This window comes from Phalacrocorax aristotelis, chromosome 1 (genome assembly GCF_949628215.1).
Source record: "Phalacrocorax aristotelis chromosome 1, bGulAri2.1, whole genome shotgun sequence".
NCBI lineage: Eukaryota > Metazoa > Chordata > Aves > Suliformes > Phalacrocoracidae > Phalacrocorax > Phalacrocorax aristotelis.
The window spans coordinates 17771554-17796184 of NC_134276.1; the positions used below are offsets into that span (position 1 = coordinate 17771554).

The 24631-nt window shown below is 40.0% G+C and overlaps 1 protein-coding gene across 1 annotated transcript in view; it reads right to left on the reverse strand.

Annotated features, from left to right (window-relative positions):
• GUCY1A2 (guanylate cyclase 1 soluble subunit alpha 2) overlaps positions 1-24631 on the reverse strand; it is a 166510-nt gene that overhangs the window by 45585 nt on the left and 96294 nt on the right. The window contains exon 6 of the mRNA XM_075082227.1: positions 12064-12207. Within this exon, the coding sequence (XP_074938328.1) occupies positions 12064-12207 (144 nt within the window). The remainder of the gene's footprint in view (positions 1-12063; positions 12208-24631) is intronic.

A 24631-nucleotide genomic window follows, 5' to 3' on the forward strand; every position in this document is an offset into this window, starting at 1 on the left:
TGCTCACTCTGGGGAAACTATATCCCAGTAAGAAATTAACCAGGGTCTTGTGTCTCCTGGTGTGGAGATTTTGCAGGAAGGAAAAATGGGACCTCAGAAATACATCACTTCCCATCTTCCTCCTCGGGATTGATTCTTTCTCCTGTAACAAAGCTTCAAGCCCAGACAAAAATCAGATCTTCCTTCAGGATAATTATCACTTGGGCCCCTCCAAGTTCTGCCAGATGGGAGAAATCCCAGTACAGCCTAATCCACTTTTGTTTATATCACTTTCCCCTCTCTTTTTATTGACCCAATCAAATAGGTCACATGCTAGGAAGAAGCCAAAGAGCCCTTTAATTAACTGAACATTCTTAGATTATTTGTGCCTGCTTTTTCCTTCTTCTCCATTCAAAACTAATGCATTTTGTCTCTCCTCTCCTCTTTTCAAAATATTAAAGCAAAAGCAAAACCCAAATATGAGATATACCAAAATATGGACATTGCTTTATTTAAAAAAAAAGTTCAAGTTATTCAATATGAAGTCTCTGAACATTATTATTTAGACTGAATGACTTTTACCCTAGTCTAAATTTAAGGAAGATATTTGAACAGAAGAGGCTGTTGCAAGTTCTTCCGTAGTAATGGCATTTTTTTTTCCAAAATACTTTGTGTCTCATATGAAAGGAAGCTGAAATACCATTAAGCATTTAGTTTATGGATTTATTTATGACAGGAAATACATTCTTCCTTAGGGAACTAAAATATTCTGAAACAGTTGAACAATGTTGCTGAACTTGTCAACTTCAAACAGAAGGCCAAGTATAATCCTCCAGCTTCCACCCCCATCTGACTGTTCACTCAAATATAGCACAGCGTAATGACTTGCTGTTTAGCACAGAATAATGAGAACAGTTATGTGATAGAGTTTTTTAACTGGTGCATAAAACTGCAGACTTTGACTTTTCTTCTCAGAATTGTGCATGTTGGAGGGAATGGGAGAAGAAAAGTAGAGAATTTCCATTAACAAATATACTTTATTCTTAGTCTTGCAGGGGAGATGCTGGCAGCTGCTTCTAAAAATCCTGTAAGTGTTATATTGGGTTTACGTGGCAAAGTTTTGGCAGCGGGGGGTTACAGATGTGGCTTATGTGAGAACCTGCTAGAAGCTTCCCCTTTGTGTGATATAGCCTATGCCAGCTGGCTCCAAGATGGACCCACCACTGGCCAAGGCCAAGTCCATCAGCAATGGTGGTAGCACCTCTGGGATAACAGATTTAAGAAGGGGAAAAGTTGCTGGGCAACAGCAACTGCAGCCAAAGAGAAGAGTGAGCATGTGTGGGCATATTTGGGCCCCCCAGTTTAAGAAGGACAGAGAACTGCTTGAGCAAGTCCAGTAGAGAGCTACCAAGATGATCGGGAAACTGGAGCATCTCCCATATGAGGAAAGGCTGAGAGACTTGGGTTTGTTTAGCCTGGAGAAGACTGAGGGGGGATTTCATAAATACTTATAAATATCTAAAGGGCGGGTGTCAGGATGATGGGATTAGGCTCTTTTCAATAGTGCCCTGTGACAGGACAAGGGGCAATGGGCACAAGTTGGAGCACAGGAAGTTCCACCTGAACATGAGAAAAAACTTCTTTCCTGTGCGGGTGCCAGAGCAGTGGAACAGGCTGCCCAGGGAGGTTGTGGAGTCTCCTTCCCTGGAGACATTCGAAACCTGCCTGGATGCGTTCCTGTGCCCCCTGCTCTAGGTGTATGTGCTCAAGCAGGGGGGTTGGACAAGATGATCTCCAGAGATCCTTTCTAGCTCCTACCATTCTGTGAGATGGAGGAGGTGCTCCAGGCACTGGAGCAGGGATTCCCCAGCAGCCTGTGATGAAGACCATGGTGAGGCAGGCTGTCCACCTGCAGCCCATGGAGGTTAATGGTGGTGCAGATATCCACCTGCAGGCCATGGAGGACCCTGTGCTGGAGTAGGTGGGTGCCTGAAGGAGGCTGTGACCTTGTGGGATGCTGCAGCAGGCTCCTGGCAGGACCTGTGGAGCGAGGAGCCCATGCTGGAGCAGGTTTGCTGGCAGGACTTGCAACCCTGTGGGGGACCCATACTGGAGCAGCCTGTTCCTGAAGTGCCCCATGGAAGGGACCCACGCTGGAGTAGTTCATGAAGAACTGTAGCCTATGGGAAGGAACCACTTTGGAGAAGTTTGTGAAGAACTGTCTCCTGTGGGCAGCACCCCAGGCTGGAGCAGGGGAAGAATGTGAGGAGTCCTCCCCCTGAGGAGGAAGGAGTGGCAGAGACAAGGTGCAAAATCTGCAGTGAAGTTACCCTGGGAAGAAGGAAGGGGTGGGGGGAAGGTGGTTTTAAGATTTAGTTTTTATTTCTCATTACCCTACTCTGACTTGATGAGTAATAAATTAAACTAATTTCCAAAAGTTGTGTGTTTTGCTCATTAGAGTAATTGGTGAGTGATCTCTCCCTGTCCTTACCTTGACCCACCAGTCTTTCATTGTATTTTCTTTCCCCTTGTCTGGCTGAGGAGGGGAATGATAGAGCATCCAGGCAGGGACAACCCACCACAACTGTAGATGACAGAGTACGGAGACAGATCTGTACAAAGCTTAACATATCTACAAGATTACCCAGTTGGGCTGAGAAAGTCACTGTTCTCCATGAGACAACCCACAGGCAGCTCTTTCGATACTCTGTGCAAGGCTCTGCTTGCAATCCAGGGTCAGAAAAGACAAGGACTACTGAGGTGTTCTTCCTTGCAACATGGTAAAGCCTTGTGTCAGGGGCCTGTTTCCTGCAGTGAGCATAAGTCTCACAGTAAAATTATATTAAAGGGGCAAGATAACTAATAGGTCATGGAGAGGAGAACTATGCCCTTTAAATGTGTAACAGAAGGTATGCAGTATAAAAAAGTGCATGCAGCTCAGCTTCACGGTTTTTTTATTTTTTATATCCAGTGCACCTTATCCAAAACTATTCATGCCGTAGGAAACAAATAAGAGGGGGAGGAGGAGATGGAAAGAGGCCCTTCAATCTTTTTCTCCAGCCTGCATTAGGGTGAAAGAAGAGAGAGAGCCACCCTAGTGCTGTCACCTAGGGCATGAATGCCTGAGTTGCATTATCCAGGAGGATGCATTACTCCTGGAGGCATAACACCATCTCTTGCTTCTAGGGGAGTGTCAGATCAAAGGAGGAGGCAGATTTGCCCTATTCACTGCTAAAAACTGCAGTTTATGGCACATTATAACATTTGGATTAGGGAACTTCACTGTTTGGGCCCTTAGAAGAGAGACAGAAAATAAAGTGATGTAATGGTGGTTCTGAAATAAAAATATTGCCCAGTGTAGAAAAGACAATGTACATAACTGAAATTACAAAATAAATAAATATCACTAGTGCTGCCCAGAAGAGGCTTCCATCATTTTAAAACAGGCAGACCAAAAAGCAGGTGCAGACAGCCCAGTCACTGAGAGGAGAGGCAGATGCTGTAGCAATGCAGCACAGGGCAGCAGCTGCCTGACAGCATCTCAGCAGCTGGAAACTCAGATGTTCTGGTAGCAACCACCCCTATGGCTGCAAAGGGCAAAGCATTTTCCCCCCTACATCCCACTCAGAGGCCTCTGGGATCACCTTTGCCTATTAACTCAGTGAGGCAGCAGTTCAAGCCTACCAGCATTTTCTGTTCATGCTTATGTGGTCAGACTGCATAAAAGCCAATAAAGAACTATTTTTATGCAGAATCTGTGCTTGTTTCTCAGTGCATGACTGCTTATCTTCTGTGAGTCCTTGTGGGTTTGTGTATTATCTCATACAACTGCCTTTATTTGGCTTTTGTGTAATGCTTTCCATCTCAGGAGATAAGGAAAATAGTCTTGTAGTTGATAGTGGAAACTTGACTTAATTTTTGTATGACAGAAAGACACACTGAGAGAAGAAGAGAGCAGATACTTAGGAGAAATGAAAGTTCAGCAGTCAGCTACCCTGGATTCCCTAGCCAATTCTTTAAATACTCATGGATAATTTTAAATTATATTTTTTGTGTCTTTTTTATGTAAATATATAATAACACTATACACATGACATTTCTGACTTTCTAAGGACTTTTATCCATTGTTCCCTTTGTAAAGATGTGACAGTGTCAATCTCCTGAAATTCCCATGTACACCACAGATTTAACTATTTATTCACCTGGTGGGTTGTGCTGCTGTTGTTGTTATTATTGCCTTCTTTTTGTCTGAATAAAGAACCAATGACAACAATAACAATAGAAAATTTCAGCTTCATCATGATCAGAAATTTCCCAAAATCTGGTAAATTTGCCTGATAGAGATTTCTTGCCACATTTTCATGGAAGCTTTTGGGTTTGACCATTCAGTGTACTCAGACAAAAGAAGTTTTCCATGGAAAATTCCCAACCAGCTCTACTACTAGGCAGACATCTGGAATATTACTTGGAGGCGTTTGTGTCTGGAACAACTGCTGAACTGTGAGAATCAGACCAGTGAGAGATGTCACACCGTGACCTTAAACCTAACCCCACAAACCAGCTGCACATCCTGTGGCTACAAATCCCATGCAGGAATCTAAATCTTGAAACCCTTGTTGGTCTTCCTTGTGCATGCACTTATATCACCTGGAGAAGGAAATGAAAGTATCTGCTCAGTGTGAGGCACAAGGTCAAAGTTACGAGCTAGGTTCAGCCATCACAGTAAGTTTTTGTCTGCCTTAGAGAACCGGACATATGACTGAACTGCAGAGGTCTTTCTATACTCAGCTAAATATGAATGGTATGAGTCACAAAAGGTTGTAAACATGTAGAGGTCACTGCAAATAAACAATGGAAAAGTCCATAAGGTGCCCTGAGTACCTACCCTGGTTCCTACAGGTATGCTTTATCTTTGCCATGGAGGCAACTACAGACAGAAAGGTGCTTCTGCTTGTTACTCACAGACAATAATGTCAGAGAAAGTATGGCATGAGAGGAGAATAGCCAGGTCCAAAGACAAAACCTCTTCTCAGTGATCCTCATGTTATTAATTAGGACTCTCCTTGTCCTTCAGGTCTCTTCCTCTCAGCAGTCAGAAACAGAATATCTTCATAGCCTTTTAATTAATTAACTCAAGTTGGGCTTATACTGGGTTGCCAATCCTGATATCATGCCTCTGTGCCCTGCAACTGCATGCACAGCAAGCCAGCCCTTATCCTGTGCAGGATCAAGAGCTGGTAGCTTTGAAAGTCGACATTTACAGACTTTAACTAAGTACCTGATTAAAACAAGAAATGCATTTCATCTGAAAGAATAACCAACTCTTTGGGAAAACTCCTTCTTCAGTAGGACAAATATCAATCTAATTTTCAGACTGGCCGCTTCCAAAAAGGTGCTGTTGTGCATCCAGTTGTCATATTAAACCCCACTTACCCTTGTTATTGCAACATGTATGCAGTAACTGTCATAGAATGCATGTAACATATAACTGGATATGACAAAGTCCCTTCAAAAGAATAGGGTAGTTGCAAATAATGACTGTGGTTTTCTTTTTTTAAAGCAATTGATAAAAATTATTATTAAAATCAGACAAAAGGAAGCACTTGAGTGAAAATGACTGGAGGGCTGAGGACAGTGAGTTTTCTGTTGGGGTAGCCTAACAAAACCTCCAATTTCCCAGACGCCTGGGGAGATGTGCTTCGATACAGACCAGCTCTGCTCATTTTGCATTTCCAAACACAGTGGGCCAAACTGAGGTATGGCATAATGAACTCTCCTCAAGTCCAGGGGAACCGTCACCAGGACTGACTTTGGCTCACCATCCCCCAAGCATGCTCTCAAGAAAAAGTACCAAGCTTCCCCCTGAGATGTGCAGCTCTGAATGCTCCCCAAAAGAGTTGTGCTGCCCTAGTGTTGGTAAGCCTGTGAAACTAAGAACTCTTGTACTGGCTCACCAGCTGGTTTTAGTAAAAAAAATCTCTTAATGCAAGAGTTTCTTTTGTGGAACTGTACCTTTTGAACACAAGGAAATTTCTAACTTAAAGTTATCCATTCTGAAATAGCATATTATATACCTTCCAGAGTCTGATGTAGACATTAGGTACAAGGCAAAGTTGCTAGGAGACCACAGATGGAGCAAGGAGCACTGCAGTAATGCAGCAGCTTTTCACAGAGGTCTGATGAGAATGCCTGCACCAGCAGTCAGCCTTTTACAATTTAAAACAAAACAGACAACTTTTTACTGCTTACGTAAAGATGCATATTTGGTGAGGACCACTAAATTGTTCTAAAACTAGCACTCCACAATCTAAATCAAAAGCAAGGCAGGAAACACTGAAAAGGGTTACAGATACAACACTTGCTAAACTACTCTCTCTCACTGTATGTTTGGGAATGGCCGCTTCATTTAGTAACTAAAAAGAAAGCATATATTCAAGCAAGTGTTGACATGTTATTCAAAAGAGTGTGTCACTCTCACTGTGGACATGAGCCATTACAATCCACAGAGCCCTTTTGTCTCTTCTGTACCCATACTCCTGAGGCAGAGTTCATGCTTATTAAAATTTACCATTTGGCAAGCAGATATTAGAGGTTTATCAAACTCAGGCTTTCATTGTTCCAGCCATCACGACCACAGGTATTTAATCAGACAACACAAACAAAAATTAGTTCAGCTCCATGGCTGTAAAGTCACACAGCTTAGACATGCTACAGAAATGGTTTTGCTGTAAAAAATTATTTGTCACCTATGTTGTATATATAGAATCACAGAATCATAGCATCATTAAGCTTGGAAAAGACCTCTAGGATCATCAAGTCGAAGCATCAGCCCAACGCTACCCTGTCTCCTAATCCATGTCCCAAAGTGCCACATCTACACTTCTTTTAAATACCTCCAGGGATGGTGACTCCACCACCTCTCTGAGCAGCCTGTTCCAATGCCTGCCCACTCTTTCAGTGAAGAAATTTTTCCAAATATCCAACCTAAACGTCTCCTGGTGCACCTTGAGGCCATCTCCTCTCATCCTATCACTAGTGACCTGGGAGAAGAGACCAACACCCACCTCACTACAACCTCCTTTCAGGTAGTTGCAGACAGCAATGTCATCTCCCCTCAGCCTCCTCTTCTCCAGACTAAACAACCCCAGCTCCCTCAGCCACTCCTCATAAGATCTGCTATCCAGACCCTTCACCAGCTTCATTGCCCTTCTTTGGACATGCTCCAGGAACTTAATGTCCCTCTTGTAGCGAGGGGCCCAAACCTGAACACCATATTCAAGGTGAGGCCTCAGCAGTGCCGAGTACGGGGCACAATCACCTCCCTGCATCTGCTGGCCACACTATTCCTGATACACGCCAGGATGCTGTTGGCCTTCTTGGCCACCTGGGCACACTGCTGGCTCATGTTCAGGTGGCTGTCAACCAGCACCCCCGATCCTTTGCTGCCAGGCAGCTCTCCAGCCACTCCTCCCCAAGCCTGTAGCGTTGCGTGGGGTTGTTGTGACCAAAGTGCAGGACCCAGCACTTGGCCTTGTTAAACCTCCTACAACTGGCCTTGGCCCATTGATCCTGCCTGTCCAGCTCCCTCTTCAGAGCCTTCCTACCCTCAAGCAGATCAACCCTCCTGCCCGTCTTGGTGTCGCCTGCAAACTTACTGAGGGTGCACTCGATCCCCTCATCCAGGAGGGATCGAGCTGAAGTATAGAAGTATGAAGTATGGGAAGCTGAAGTATAGAAAAGTCTGGATAACATGTAAAATTCAAATGGAAAGGCTGTGACTTAACAAAAATTTGAACCTGTGTCTCTGTCCAGCTCCTTCCACTGGGATCATCCATCCTTCTGAGAGCTCATTACCTGCTCACCCTTGAGGTAGCACTTATCTGACAAATATTCATTCAAATATTTCGTTATAAATTAGACACTGAAAGCATGTCAGGTGAATACAGACTAAAATAGCTTTACTCTCTCCATTTAAAAAGGGAGCTACAGTAACAAGTTGAGATGTTCAAACTGTCAGTGTTTCAAATCAGATGAGGATAATTCCACCCTTCACATGAAATGGTCCCTCTTCCATGCTGTTCTTTCTCTAGCTGATAGACGAAGACAGGCTCTTGTGTTGATAGTGCTAATACCAGAATGTACTGTCTGAGTGCAGCTTATAAATCCCATAATAAAAAAGGTTTGGCAACGCACATCTGAAAGTTAGAAGCTGCAAGTGTGTCAAGCACTCTCTCTCGGTAATAAAGAAACAACTGAGCCAAGGATCAGACTATGTGCTTTGCAAATACAAGGTCCCATCTACCCCACCTGAGAGTAAATTAATTGAATTGAAGCCAATATCTGCCAGAATTTTTCTGCACTGTTCTATTTAGATTATTTCATTAACTCATCATTAGCAGGTGAGAAAAAGAAAGGTGAGGGTACATATTTGCTTCAGTTTGTGGTAACAGTATTTACAGGCCTAATTCTCACATTATTGTAACATAATCATTGGAAAGATACATGGCATTTTTCTGCTGTGGAGGAAAATATTTTAAAACATGTTTTGAGTTACTGTGGTAGGGCCCAATCTTTATGTTTTAGATAGGAACACCTGTACACAACAGATATACATAATTGTAGTTAATGTCAGCAGCTTCATATAAATAATTTACTTTTCCTGTGTATTCCCAGTTCTGTATCTCTTCACAACCCTATTAGGACCACCTTCATACACTATAAAAATAAACAGATAATCTTAGAGAGCAACCTCTTGGGAAATCTCATTAGTCAAAACTAGGTATGTTCTGCCAGTGCAGCCCTTTAAACAATAAACTGAAAAGGAAGCCTTTCTTCTTCTTTGGGATATATACTGCAGATCAATTAATTAGGCAAGATTTGAAGCATGATAAAAAGTGATGCCACTGATAATATCCTATGGGTTTTAACACATCAAATGAGTTCTGCATTGTGACCTTCATCTCTAAAGGTCAATGCCCTTGAGAATTCTTCTTACAGCATCATCTCTAGCTATTAAAACTAATGTACTTTCATTTTATCTAAAAAAAAGTAGTAGAAGATGAAGAATATCCTAAATTCAAGTAACACCCACTTAAATGTATAAGACAATTTTAAATCAATATTTTCAAACTACAGTCACAGGGCACTGCACATAATTAGTCATATAAAACCTAAATAAAATGAGTGCTTCTGGACTAAAAAGTGTTTTGCTGAAAGGGTATAAGTGTATATCAAATTCTACATGCAGTGTCTGAGCCAAAAAAACCTTCTTTTGTACTAAGGCCTTAGCTCATGCTAAAGTAATGGGATTTTGCCTCAAATAGAACCGAGTTTAAAAAAAAATTGTACTGGGACCTGAAGCCTTCTCCATCACTCACAGGAGAATGATCAGCCCATTTTCTGTTACAAATATTTCTTTCAAAAAGAGCAGACTGTGTTACAACACTGATGATAGGATTTGTGGAGGCTGCTATAATATAGCTCAATCTCTTTCTGCAAAACAACATTTTTTTCATTACCCTGCAAATCACAGGCTATTTACACAGGTATAAGGAGTGCAGGCTCAGGGTGTCCATTCCACTTCTGCATCGCTGCTGCCTCTGGCTCTGCTGGAAGTGCCAAATGCCTGAGTACGTGTCAGCTGCACACCATGGTGCTCCCACCAGCATGCTATGAGCTCTGACTCAAGGTGTGGGAGCATCATCTGGATATAAACCAGATCTGCTTCATACAACTTGTCACCATCCTGAGGCCCATCACTGTTTACCGGCCACATGAGCATTTCTATAGGGAGCAGATTTTTCATAAAGTGTACATGGCTGTACAAACAAGGTGTTTATTGCTATAATGAATACTTTCAAATGATAACTGTGTAGCCAGACAACAAACTTCATTCGATTGTCTGCTAATGCACTTTATAGGTGAAAATCTTATCCTAAATTCCCACTTACATGGTATGGTATATTTTCATTCATTCATTTACTTTTTCTTCCTAACTTCCTGAGTGTTTCTCTGAAACTCTAAGTGTCATTCAATAAGATTTCCACTGCTATCACAGGGATTAACAGTTCAAGCACTACAGAAAGTAAATATTTGCATTCTGGTGAATTCAGTTCTGAGATGACAACAAAATATATCCATCAAAGTAATTTAGAAAATATATATATTCCATAAAACATAATCATAAAGTTAGACATAACTATTTGAGTATTCATCAAATAAAAAGCGCTACATTTCATAACTGCAGTTAGGTTTCCCTAGAGCTGAAACCTCTGCAACCAGGACAACCCGAACAGATTCATAATGATTTGGTCTGAAAAAACGTCACCCCCCTAAGTAATTAGCCTCTTAAATGTGCATTGTATCAGCCACACCCCACAAACCTGGGGAATAACTTCTGAACTTGTGGTTTCCTGTGCTGACCTCAGAGAGCTTAAACAATGGATATGATCCTGGAAAAGAAATCCCCTGCAAACACCAAGGAGACTTTATCATGTCTGCCTCTTAACTAGAAAAGACAATCAGAACAGATTGACTGTGCTGTAATTGTTAGCCCGCTAACATAAAACAAACTTCAAATAACTGTGGTGTCATGTACTACATAAAATGGCTGAGAATAATTTCTTCCTATTTAATCAAGCCTTATCAGCCAGTTTGGCGGGGGGAGGAGGGGAGAAAATAGAATACTGTTGTTTACTCCTGAGATCAGGAAGTCTAGAAATAAAAATATTTCATCCACAATTCAATATATTTTCATTTGAATATTGTATTGCCATATTTAATGGAATTTTTAGCTTGGTTGCCTTGCATCCACACTCTTCTTTCTGGGCAAAACAGTTCATTTGGATTAAATCTCTCTTGATTCACCACACACAAAGAGCTCAAGAGTTATCTTTCAAGTTAATGGCCTAACAGATAGAGAAGGGTTTGAACTCAGAAGTATACAATTTTATTGCTCAAGGAGCATCACAGCTACATCCCTGAATACATTTTGAAAAGTTTTACCTCCTTTCTGTCAATTTTTCAACCTTCAAAACAGGTCTTAATTTTTTTTTTCCTTGGGGGAGGGGTGAAGGGGGAGGCGGAAAGAAGCCTTTTGGATGTAATCCTCATTTCTTAATAGACATGAGGAATTGCAGTTTACTAAGTGCATTTCAACCATGATGTAAATCATCCCATGGGACGTCTGTCCAGCCTTCTCATCCAGCTACATGCAGCTTTTGTTATAGGCTTTAAACAGTGTTGAGTAATTGTTGTTCATAATCCACCCATTTTCTTTGAAAACAAAAGGTTTGTATTATGGGAACAACAATTTAACCTGAAGCAGGAGTGTGTATACATAATGAAAACAATATGTAATCTGACCCTTGAAAAACAAAGGCATATATATAGCTCCATGTTATTTCTTCCCTAAACATTACCAATTTTAAATGCCAGCAGCTACAAGGTTGGTATAAAATCAAGAGAAGCAGAACAGTAGTGGAACTTTAAATGGTACAAAAGCATATGTGGTTTTCCATCTCCTGCTACCTCTTGTACCAGTCTAAGAGAGGGAACTAGAATTGTGTGCGAAGAAAGCACATTAACACTTAGAAAGAGCAGGCAGTCTACACATTCTTCTTTTGTTATAGGTCAATAACTATTTAGAAAAGAGGCATGTGGCCCCTTAGAGCCGTAGAACTCTCTGAGTGCCTCTACACTAGTGCTGAAGGTCAGATCAGGAGCCTCCATCCGAAGTAAATTTCCCAGTTACCATCACATACTGTGCTTTGGATTGTAGCGTGACTGTCTTCTTCTCACACTAAAATGAATGGGAGGAAGGGCTCCAGGAGTGCATCTAATGCTCTCTAGCCACAAATAGGCATTCAATGCCTACGACAAAGCAACGGCTAGTCTGTGTCATTTACTGTGCTTACTAAAGTAAGGCGTAGCTTACCTGATTGTTGATGGGCACGACTGAAGTATGTGCCCGTAAAACAGACGGAAAAAATTCTCCTAGCAATAAACAGATTTCTACTGACAGAACACAATGGAATTCATCAGGTCCACGTAACACTCGCTGAGAATAAGGAGCAAAGGGGTTACCTTAATAGGGCTCCCATCTGGAGTGAGAACCTCTTCTGAAAGCTCCATCATCTTCAGTGCCATCAGGGCAATGGCTTTAGCATGACTAAGACTCTTCTTATGGAGCCCTGCTGCAACGCAGTACGCATCACCTATTGTTTCCACCTGCAGCAATCAGACAAATCAAATGTTGAAGTATGATAATGAGAAGAGATCCCTACCATTAGTTATCTGCAATCAGATAGCATTGCTTAAAAACATGTGAGCAAAACATCCATAAAATAAGCAATTAGGCAACGGAGCATAATTGCCTGAGTTTGCAAACAGGTGCAGTCAAAACCTGACACGCAATTGCATACTGGTTCATCACCATTATAAACAAAGAAGAATATTACATCTAGAACAGTGTATGCCATCAGCTGTGATACGACAACATTTTCCCATAGCAGTAATACAGAAAACTCTATCTTCCCAAATAAGAAATAGTTTGCAGCTTTGTTTGACACTATCCTGGCTGAGTTTGCTGTTGGGTAAGAATAGTGCTACATGATAATAATTCATAATTATTATCTGCTCTGCTAGAAAAGTATATCAGGAAAAGAATTAGAAAAAGCAAAAATCACCATTAAAAACAGTGAAGAACCTATAACTTCTCATTAGCAGGTAGCTCTTCCAGGTATAGGGATAATTTACAAAGAGATGCTATTGCTACAGACTTCCAACTGCACCTGTCTGCTATTTTCAGAGAAGAATTTTTGCCTCTCTCTACTATGCAGGCTACCTGACTGTGAATTCCCTACCTTCAGGCATCAAGTTCAGCAGACTGATCCCTCTGGGCTCTTCAGACAGGCCTTGCCTCTCTCTTCTCCTTGATTGTCTTTAAAGAAAGCTGTCCCTCAGGAGGAAGCAGGAGCAAAAGAAATTACAGAAGCCCTCTGGCTCTGGATAAAGGCAGGCTGAGAAACACTGAAGCCCTCAAATTCTGCAGCTTTATTGACATCATTGTGTGTTGTAGTCTGCTTGCCCACACATCTGCAACATGCTCTGCACACAGTCTGTTAATACATGCCTAAGCAAACTCAGCCCTCAAGGATTATTTTGGTTTTTGCTACATAACTAATCTGGTTTTCACCCTGCCCACAACACTACAGGAATGCCAGAAAAGGTTTCTGCAAAGACTAGGGTGAGCAGAAAGCATGCAGTGAGCAACGAGTTCTTCAGGGAATAAATACAGCTGATTCTTCTTTCTGCAAGGATTCTACTAAAACTAGTAGACCTGGACCTTCTCAGATTAACTTCCAGTTCTGATAAACAGAATTGGAAATAGTATCTCAAAAAGTAAGCAATACATGTAAATGTACCCAAAGCATGAATCTAGAAGAGCAGTATGAGCAAACACTTCCCACCATCAAACTTACAGAAACTGCTACAAGCCCATTGCCAAGTTTGGCTCCTTAGCCTTTCCTGCTGGTTGTGCAGGAGGATATATAGAAGAAGCTGAGGGTTTCTCATGAGCGGTTAGAGCTCCCTCGTCACTTTTGGAAGCTCCTAATAGTACTTATATAGAGAAAAAAAAGCATGTAGGAGCAATCAATACTGTTGTCTGTCTGCCTGTTTCACCCAAGCCGTATCTCAGGGACTGCCAACTGCCTGCAGTCCAGGAGGTTGTCTTTCCAAAGACAAATGAATGGGCAGGTATATTGCAATGGCTGGTGAAAAACATAGAAACTAGGGAAGAAAATACATGAGTATAATGAGAAAAAGTATCAGAAGTTAAAAAGGCACTCTGGATGTCTAAGAAATAGACGGTAAAAAATTATCTAATCAGAAGGAAGAATTAGCAGAAAACCAAATAACTGCACATTGCCATCCTTAAAAACTGTGGATGAACATAACCAGTTTGCACAGAAATAAAGGGGTTACTACAAAAAGACGTGAGTCTACAATGTCAAATACAAAAACGGAATACAAATTCTGCTTTGTTGAATGATTTAATTTCAGAATGACTTTTCCACTAAAGCTAGTTGCATTACACAACCGTAAGCAAGTATAGATCTGGGACCATATACTGTTCCTGCAACGTTCAGGCAAACCTACTTACTTTGTTAGCATCTTCCCCTTTGGAAATTTCCATAGCTATGTAAACTAATTTCACAGCTAAATTGCACTCATTGGATGAGTAGCATCATCAGAGTTGCACTGTACATATCTGTGTGCTACCAGAAAAATGGGATTGAAGCTGCCTCATGTTAGTCTCACTCTGAAAATTAAAATTATAATAATACCATTGTAGGATAATCTTTAAATTGCTTGTCCCTATGAAGTTCCTCTGACAGTAATACTAGAGAACCAGGGGAATGATTAGGACTGTTGAGACTGACCTTGTAGTTGGAACTGAACGTGATGAGTAGTGATATGGTTGTCTAATGATTTACCATTTTGTGACCCTGTTTTCTGTGACTACTAAAATTTTCCCCAACTAAGCATTTACACTGAAATTTCCATGCGGAGTATCTCCATCAAACCTTAACCTTGGTTCAGTCCTCTTTCAAAATCAGATTTGACAAATTTTCCAATTATCTGTGGTTTTTTTTTCCCCAACTCCTTTTTTTTAAAAAGCTCCAGGAGTTCTTATAATTCAGGTTGTTCATGGCACTTTGATCTGGTCCCCTCACATGGAGTCATAGTATCATGGAAAGGTTTGGGTTGAAAGGGACCCTCAAAGATCATCTAGTTCAACCTCCCTGCCATAGGAAGGACATCTTTCACTAGATCAGGTTGCTCAAAGCGCCATCCAACCTGGCCTTGAACACTTCCAGGGATGGGGCATCCACAACTTCTCTGGGCAACCTGTCTCTCATCACCTTCATCATAAAAAATTTCTTCCTTATATCCAGAATAAATCTACTCTCAGTTTATAACTGTTGTCCCTTGTCCTATAACTACAGCCCTTGGTAAAATGTCTCCCTCTCTCTTTCTTGTAAGCCCCCTTTATATATTTAAAGCCACAATAAGGTCTCCCCGGAGCCTTCTCTTCTCCAGACTTAACAATCCCAACTCTCAGCCTTTCATCATAGGAGAGGTGCTCCATCCCTCTGATCAATTTTGTGGCCCTCCTCTGGACCCGCTTTAACAGGTCCATGTCTTTCTTGTATCAGAGGACCCCAAAGCTGAACACAGTACTCCAGGTGGGGTCTCACAAGAGTCGAGCAGAGGGGCAGAATCACCTCCCTTGACCTGCTGGCCACGCTTTTTTTGATGCAGCCCAGGGTATGATTGGCTTTCTTGGCTACAAGTACACATTGCTGGCTCACATCTAATTTTTCATCTACCAATATCCCCAAATCCTCTTCATAGCTGCTCTCAATCCATTCATCTCCCACTCTGTATTAATACTGGGGATTACTCTGACCCATGTGCAGGACCTTGCATGTGGCCTTGTTGAAATTAATGAGGTTATATGAAGACATTAAAATAGAAACTGCAATGAGAGCGACACATCACACTTCAGAATTTCAGGCTGGGCCTGTCAGTGAGTCAGACACACATGGGGAAGAAGAGGATTTCTCTTGTCTCAGCTGAGGAGCAAGAATGGGACCAGAAAAACAAAGCACTGCTCATAGCTCACTCCAAACTATCTGCTGGGTAGTTCCTGAAATCACTGTGCACACCAGAGAGCAACTTACTCCACAAATATTCAAGTAAATGTCAGTAGAAATAAGAGAAAAGTAAGGTATTACTCAAGGTGGCTAAAAATAGGAGCACTAAGATCTGTTTGATGCTCTTCAAGATGATGATATACAGTAATGAAACTTCAGAGGAAAACTCTACTTAGTGATAAGCTAACTTCTGAGTTCTTGACTTTGTAATGTGACTATTACAGTCCATTATTAGTAGTATATTTGATTTTTATAGCCTTCCTAAATACATATGCAGGAAAAGGTATTTTGCTATCACTCTAAGACTGGAATACATTACCCTGCTTCTTTTAAAAAACAGAATATATTCTATTTTGAATATTTCATCAATTTTTGCATACGATTGACAGTTGTACCTTTATTAAGATTTAGTACATTTTTGTTCTAGTTAAATAATTGTTTCTTTCTGCTCTTTGTATTTCTAGCCACTCACTGATCGCCTGACCTACTCTTAACTACTTTTCATCTCTTTCCACTGATTTACACTCACTGTGACCAGCTTCACTGGAGCTTCCATTAATTGGGAATTAATATATAGCAACATAGAAGAGAAGTGAGGCTGAACTCAGAGTTCAAAATTAGAACAACCTATAAAAAATGTAGGATATAATTTTTATTCTTAATTAACAAACAAAGAAGGCAGGAATCATTGCAGCTACTTACTTTGCTATACAAAGGCCTTCTATAAAGCCTTCTATAGCTCTGTGGCAAGTCACTGGAAATGTCCAAAAGATTTTCAGTGAGGTCCTCAACAAATCAAAGATTAAGATTCATAATTAATTGAAGGAGTGGTGTGTACCCTACAATTCAGAAAAAGGTTCTTGGTAGATATTCTGAGACTGCTGAATACCATAGAGTGACAATGCATAAGACTTGCAGCAGGAAACAACAAAAGCATCTTCTACTTTTGGGAAGACATTTTCTATGTACCCAGCTTCTATCTGTCCTTGGTAGATACGTCTGTTTTAGACATGAACAGTACTTTTAATAGAAGTTGAGCTCTATAGCAATTGTCTTATATTCACTTATTCTTAATTCATACTGATTTTAGGTGGTATATGACTTGCAGATGGATCTGGTAGCCCAGCAGACAGAATATAATTTCTCCAGTTCTAATGCATCTAGAGAACAGAGATTAATGGACTGTCTCCTGGGCAGCTCCAACAGGTCCCTGCTAACTACCAGTAGCTAAACCTTGTGTTGCTACTTAACTGAGAAACTGGGAGTTGTAGCTGAAGGATATTCCCCAGATTCAAAGTTGGGGTGCTGATTCAATGACAGTTTAGAAGGGAAAATGTAGTGTATTGTAGTAACATCCCTGCTTCTGTACTCTTCCTTGTGAATGCACATGCACCAGTCATTATGTACATGAACAACTAGAACTAATGAAGAAACTCCAGTGTCACACTTCATTTCATAGGGTTACTCACAAGGGGGGGGAAATGTAATTGTGTAAGTGAAACCTGCAATGGCAAGTTTTAAAATTTTCATCTAAAATATTCAGGAATCCCAACAGTCTAAGAAATCTTATAAGAACCTTTTTCAAAGCACAGCTTTGAAATAAACATAAAAAATGTAATCATGGGGGTCACTTGTGTGGCAATTCTAATCTGAAATTCTCCAGGAATCAGAAATATTAAATCCACTGAAATAAGAGGCTGGAAGAAGAATTGGATCTAGTTTTAGTCCTCTCTCTCAGAAGGTTTCCTGTAAAAGCCTAATAGATAATTAGTATTATAACTGTTACAGTGGAGTACTCGTGACTTCTTTTTCATTTAAGAGAAATAAATAAGTCTGTGAGCAGTTTGCTTTTTAATGGGTTAAATTATACTCATATCAAGAAGGCTTATTTGTTTATGATTAAAACTGAATATGTACAAAAAATGGGTCTGAAAATTCAAAAATAGCTGTCTTCTTTTATGAAGATCTACCCTTAACAACATGTCCCTTGTAGATTCTTCACCTTCCTCTGAAGGGTACTTGTGTACTATTGTTTCCATCTCCAAAACACTCATAGGGCTGTGTAGGTATTTATTATCTCACTCCTAAGGGTGATAATGTTTAGTACACATTGACCCTAAAATAATCTATGCCACTGCTCTATGGTGTGTTCAACTCTTTCTTGCAAATCAAGTAAATAAATTGGAAATAAGTTGGATTGCCTTCACTATAGAGATAAACACAGTTAAAGTGTTGTCTCTAACTCAAAGTGTCACCCATAAATAAAAGCCCTTAATGCAGATTGCACTGATGATTTTAGTGTAAGTTGGCTGTCCTGCTGAGATAAAATTAACTGCTAATGGAGCCCTTCTCAAGCCAAACCCATTCAAGGGACATTCATCCTTCAACACCCTTCTGATATATAAATACAGAAAGAACAGGATTTGGTTTGGTTTTGGTTTTAAATTTACAGTGCAATTCAGGATGTAGAACTACAGGACATTCCTGGATACCTTGGTGCTATGCATGGGTCATTAAGTGAACAGAGGATTACTCTGGCAAGTAAATACATAAGTGTTGTGTAACCATCCCTTGCGCAAGGATGCTTTTCCTTGAGAAAAGAAACCCTTTTAGTGGTACATGTATGAGGAAAAATACATTATGCTGTTAAAAGTTTATCTGGTTTATTCTATTAACATATATAGATTATCTATATAACTGTATCACACATACAGTTTTTAGATAGAGTAACTAAGCATAGATGTTCTTCAGCCCTTTCCATGTCTTGATTTCTTATCCTCATTTTATAGAGTAACAGATATTTCTTCAAATTCAGTTGAGTTTCCAAATGCATCAGATCCTGCTCATGCATGGTCTTACATGTTTCTGTTATTTTAATCACCATAAATATTTATTGCTGCTTAAGTAAGTATGTGTTCATAATCATTGTAATTTTAAGTTGGCAGGAAAGCTTGGAATATTAAAAAGCTTCTCAAAGCTCCACACCCTGTTTACAGCCACAGTATATAAAGTGTATGAGCTGAAAAGAAGCTTATTACTTAATTGTTTCTTATCACTTACAAACTTTCTGCCAATAGCCTGAAACTCTCCTACTGCTGGGAGATATGCTATAAAATTTTGTTTTATAATGTTGAAATAATAACAAAGAGCTGTTACAATGATATCTTCCTCTAATATGTATATCCTAATATCCAACCTAAATGTCTCCTGGTGCAACTTGAGACCATTTCCTCTAGTTCCATTGCTAGTGACCTGGGAGAAGAGGCCAACACCCACCTCACTCCAGCCTCCTTTCAGGTAGTTGTAGAGAGCAATAAGGTCTCCCCTCTACCTCCTCCAGGCTAAACAACCCCACTTTCCTCAACCTCTCCTCATAAGACCTGCTCTCCAGACTCTTCTCCAGCTTCGTTACCCTTCTCTGGACATGCTAAAATTCAGCCTTAAGATGAAATTCTTTCAAGTATAACCCTGTAAGAAACATTAAAGTTATTAGTATCTCTCAGTGGGCTTTTCTTTCACCTGTTTTCTGCCCTAAATTGTACAGCAGGAAAATTAGGAAAAAGCCATGGTATACAGCCAACATTTTACGGCTTCATTATTCCTGTCTGTGACTTCTAGTTCAGGAGCAAATAGAATTCCTTTATAACTGGTATAGGACAAAGACTGAAGGAAAGGGAGATTCTCTCCATTCTAGTTTTATTTTAAGTCAGCAATCTCAGCTTTCATCACAGGGAACAATTTATTTAATATCCATATTTGACCTCAATACATGATTGACATCTTCCATATTTCTTTCTACCCAAGTTCTTCTCCAAATATTTCTCTGAAGATCAGTAATAACCTTACAACATTGTCACTCAGGATGGGATTCACACTACCCAGTGTCAGTCACACAAAAATTAAGCCTCTAAGCTACTCATCTATACTCTTTCTATAGCCACTGAAAAGAAAAATGAACTTCCAGGGCATGAAGTATTCCATCCTGAATTCTGGAAACCTCATTGTTTTACTCATTTACTACAGCAGGACCCAAATGTTTCTATCTTTGCTTAATTGCCTGCTTCTATGCCCAAACTGTCATTTGATATACAAGACCCTTCCCATGCTGTCATCAGCATGCTTTTTCTGAGAAATGGCTGAAAACCAGGTTTATGAGGGCCACGATGGCCACACGCTGGGTAGGCTTAGTTCATGAAACTCTCAAAAGACTCTAGGTGAGATGTTAACTTCTTATGCATGACTCACCCCATGCCTTTGAAAGTGCACTACAGAATGTATGTTTCTGCTCCCATAAAGTACCCCAAAACAGGAAAAAAGACTGCATGAGTGTGTTGACTGCTAGTTCTAAAACCCTGCTTGTCAGCACAACAGCAAGATCCTGCTTAGCTCAAAAAAATCCTGTATTTTGGCATGCAGGTCAGGGATATTATTAGTCACTAACTGGGAGGGAGGGCAGACGTGAAGTATTTTGGGCAGCTTATGGTAAAAAGATTTGAACAAGTCCCTTAATCTAAAATACAGATTCTAAGGAAAGAAATGTCAAAGAAATACACTTGAGAGAAACTAGATATGTTATTCCACTGAGAGGTGAAGTGAGTGTGCTCTTTCGCTGGAGGTTGTGTAATTGCAGTTCAGAAAACCGCTACTGAGCCTGGCCTAACTATACCTGACCGTGAGATATCTTCTAGATCTACATTTCTGCCTACATAACAAAGACTGAATACTGACCTTTTTCAAATTAATGAAAACCCATTTGTTTTCTTGAAGTTGTGTGAATACAAATTAAAGCCTAGTTCTGTTTGCATTTTGAAGTGTTCTATATGTTCTTCCACTGTGCAGATCTGGCAGAAAAGCTTTGAAACGCAGTTGAATTGTGAAACACTCTGAAACTTAACAACATCTGTCAGCTTAAAATACTTAGGTCTAGGGTTTTTTGCTAGAAATTAATTCTACCTGTTGGATACAATATTATTTATAGATTCCCAAAATCTCTGGGCTACTATAAAAAAACTCCTGGGTTTTTTTTAAAGTTTTCAAGATAGGATTTGAGCATAAGACTGTCTTCAAATAGACCCAAGAATCTTCTTCAGTTGCTACCTTAGTGGTTTGTTCTCTTGGCTTGTGTCTCTTAACTTTTCAAAATTGACTCCTAAGTAGCGAAGCCTTGTGCCCAAGTTTCAAGGTAACTCACAGTGCTTTTATGACACTGCATTCTGCTTTTGGAAATAGTTCAGTGTATGGAAAACCCCTCCCATGTGAGAAGGAATGGATTCCAAGTGTACAGCTATGAAGTTCAGAAACCTGCTTGTCTGGTAAAGATCATATTTTTAAAAGAAATGCCTTATTGCAAATCCCAGCTCCTTTCCTGAGAGCCTAATTATAAGGCAATTGCTTTTACCAGGCCTGAGGCCATTTCATTTTTAGCAAGCTTTATGATGCTACACGCTGGCAAGTTCAGGAGCATTTTGCAGGAAGAGCTGTTTTCGAACTCTTTCTACAGCACCTATTTAGCAGTCTTAAGCATAAATCTTTCAGTATCCAATATATGGAGGAATTCTCATCTACACATTCTTTCAGAGTGCTGCTTTCTTTATGAAAGGAAAAGAGACAAATAGTACTTGCTGTGTAGACTTATTATTTAGTATTTTTAAATGTTTTTTTTCACTAGTTAAAACAGAGACATGCTAGAAGGCCTACAGTTTACATAATGTCAGCATCAGGTTTACACAAAACAGTCATGGAATAAACAAGTCATAGTGCATAAATGATTTCTCTCTTCTGTAGGCAAGTATGAAATTGTAAAAATCACGCCAAATATGTCTGATGAATAGCAAATGTCCTGGCTGGCATTCTGCCTTATGTGAGGTAGCTGCAGTGTCAAAGTAAAGAACTGTTTAACAAAATAAGCAAATATTAAAATAATAATACATAACTTAAGACACATATTTCAGTTTAATGTCGCTGCCCTTCTCCAGATGTAAGAGTGGTCTTAATTTGCTGTAGATAGCCCTGGTATTAAAACTATTATCAAACAACAACATCTTCCTGAAAGTTATGCAAGCTTTAATTTATCTGTCTTGAAATTCATAGGTAGGTCAGTTTCTCTTAACCTACCTAAGTATCCTCCATATTCATTTAAATCATTTAAGAAATTAAGGTACAGCTATGAATTCTATTTGCATGAATGAAAATGCTGCATTTTGGAATGTACATGTATATGAAAGGCCAGCCATATGTTGTCATGGTTGTACTATCTAACCTCTAGATCTGACACAATACCAGACTGTTTAAATGGAAATAGCCTAGGCTGGTGGAAAGTGAAATCAATTTTCTCTATTCCCTCAGAGAGACTAAAGTTTAGAAGGTGGAAAAACTTAAAACAAGAAAACAAAGGATTTAGTAATAACCATGGGGTTTACAACACATAGCATCAGGGACACCTGTATGCTGCAACAGGGCATGCTCTTAGCCATAGTTCCTGTCCAGCTACTATGCCTGGGCTTGCTCCTCAATACGAAGCAGGGATCCCCAAATGAGGATATCCTTCTTGGTCCTGTCCAAATAAAAAGTCAGGATATGGCCAGGGTTCACACACAAACTGAGGATTTCGGAAGCACTCCCAGGACCTGCAGGCTGGACATAGGCCATAAGGCTCCTGTGCAGCTTGAAAGACATCGAGCAGGACTCTTAAAAACAAACGTGTGCTTTTCAGATAAGACAAAAGTGGAAGGACAGAGACAAAAGAGGAAAGAGAAGCAAATATATACAAGCATGGTATTCCTGAATTAAAAATTATATACAGAAGCAGAAGTCCTAGACTCTTTAGAGGATTCTTATGTGATGAATTGCCGAAAACAGGGGAACATGCACAGATGTTTTAGTGCTTTGTGCAGGTATGTATGTTTATAAAGTAAAGGACAACTCTTCTGAAGCCTGCATGTCTGCTTCATTTGCACATCTCCCTAAAGACAAAAAGTGTAAATCCTCCACAAGGCTGCAGAAAGTAACGCTTAAAGTAATGGGAAGTCTTAAAATATCCTAGAGCTCTTGGGTGGCGTCACATCAGACCTGCAGGGAAAATCCAAGGAAACTTTTCTGTTTCTTTTTACTTTTTAACTTAACCCCAGAACACTTCTGAGTTCCCAAAAAAGACAGGTCCCCCAGCTTTGCCCTGACTTCATACTGGAGTGAGACCACCTCACTCAGCAAGTAAGTCCACGCACAGCCAGAGAGTTCATGGAGAAAGTCATTGCTATAGCCTGCTCAGAGCAAGAAAAGGAAGACAGTTCAGGAGCTCTCTTTTGTGGGACCTGAACAGAGCAGAGTGCAGACGGGCAGCTCTACCAGGCTGGGTGGTACCGCAAAGAGAGAGCTTCTGGGCAATGGAAGTTTTCTTCTATCACCCATTTTCTCTGTTACCCATTGAAAACCCACTGACTGTGAACAGGAAGAAGTAATACCTAGTACACCAGTAATCCTGAAAACTGCACCTATTAATTGTTAAAAAGGTACATGACGGTATTTTATGTGTATCATATTGCTTATGTAAGAGTATCAGTATCATTTACATGTCAGTTGCATTTCATAATAATCTTCATTCTGCAGATGCCTAAGCTGAAGCTAAAAGAATCTGAAACCTGCTCAAAATGGTCATGTAGTTGTAATGAACTTAAAAGGTTAAAATTGCAGAAGTGATGGAAAGAAGGCAAAAATAGTGGTCATAGGTTTTATATGAAAACTTGGAGACTATGGGTTTTTTAACTTACAAAACATAAAGCCTGGAAAACCTCAGAATAGTCTGAAGCTCATGACTCCTGTCATTGCAGTATTCTTTTGTCATTATAGCACTGATAGTAAGCTTAAGAATGTATATATGAACATGTACAAATATCTCAGGGAGGGCTAGGCACGGCACTGAGAAAGTACTTGTATTTTCTGTAAAATGAATACTGATTTCTGCAACTTAAACTACCAGTATAAAAATGTAAACTCATTTTTTAAAAAAATCTGAGTTTAAAATTAGGTTCCTAAAAGTATTCTATCTCAACCTCAATATAAACATCATTTTTCAGAACTGGTATCAGTCCTGAATACTGAAAAGCAGTCCAGACTTCTGACCCCTTTTTTAGTCTCAGGTCTTTACAATGAGCAAAAATGAAGGCTGTAGCCAGAGTAAGGTGTATCAAATCAGAAAATGAAGATCTGATGTACCAACTCTATTATTCAGAAAAAATAAAATAATATCATTCAGTGTAAAGTAAGTGAAATAATGTTGCCAGGAATAATACCCAAAGAGAAGCCCAAGGAGGCTCGTAAAGGACTTTGAGGTATTTGTGTGGCACCACTCAGAGAGAGCATCAGTTTAGCCAAACAATGAAACCAAAGAAAAAACAGAAATTCACATAACAGAGTTGTGAATTCTATCTATAAAATTAACCTGTGGATTTATATTGTCTCATTCAATAGATATTCAATAAACTTTCAATTAAAATTTTGACAACAAAGATGTATAGCAAAGAAATTGTGGCAGCTGACAATAGCTTATTCTTGAAAACATTTAGGACTCTGCTCAGACAGGGAAAGGGAGACTCAGCACTTCATAGAATGTGAAGTTTAGTGTTAGGGGAAAATCTGCAAATGTCTTCAAGGACAATGCTGCACTGACCACAGAAAGGAAAAGAAACTAAAACCTACAAGAGCAGGCCTTGTCCTGCTCTATTTGGCTTGGCATTACCCAGCCAGCATATATAGCCACCCAACCAGTGCATGCATGGCTAAAAAACCAGCCACAATACATGCTGTCTTTACTCCATGTAGTAAAGGGCAAGGAAAGGAAATGGAGTTGTTTCAGAAAGGAAACTGAGGGCAAAAGAGCTCAGAAAGCAGGCCTACAAATGCAACAGGACTCAACAAGAAAAAAAATATTTAAA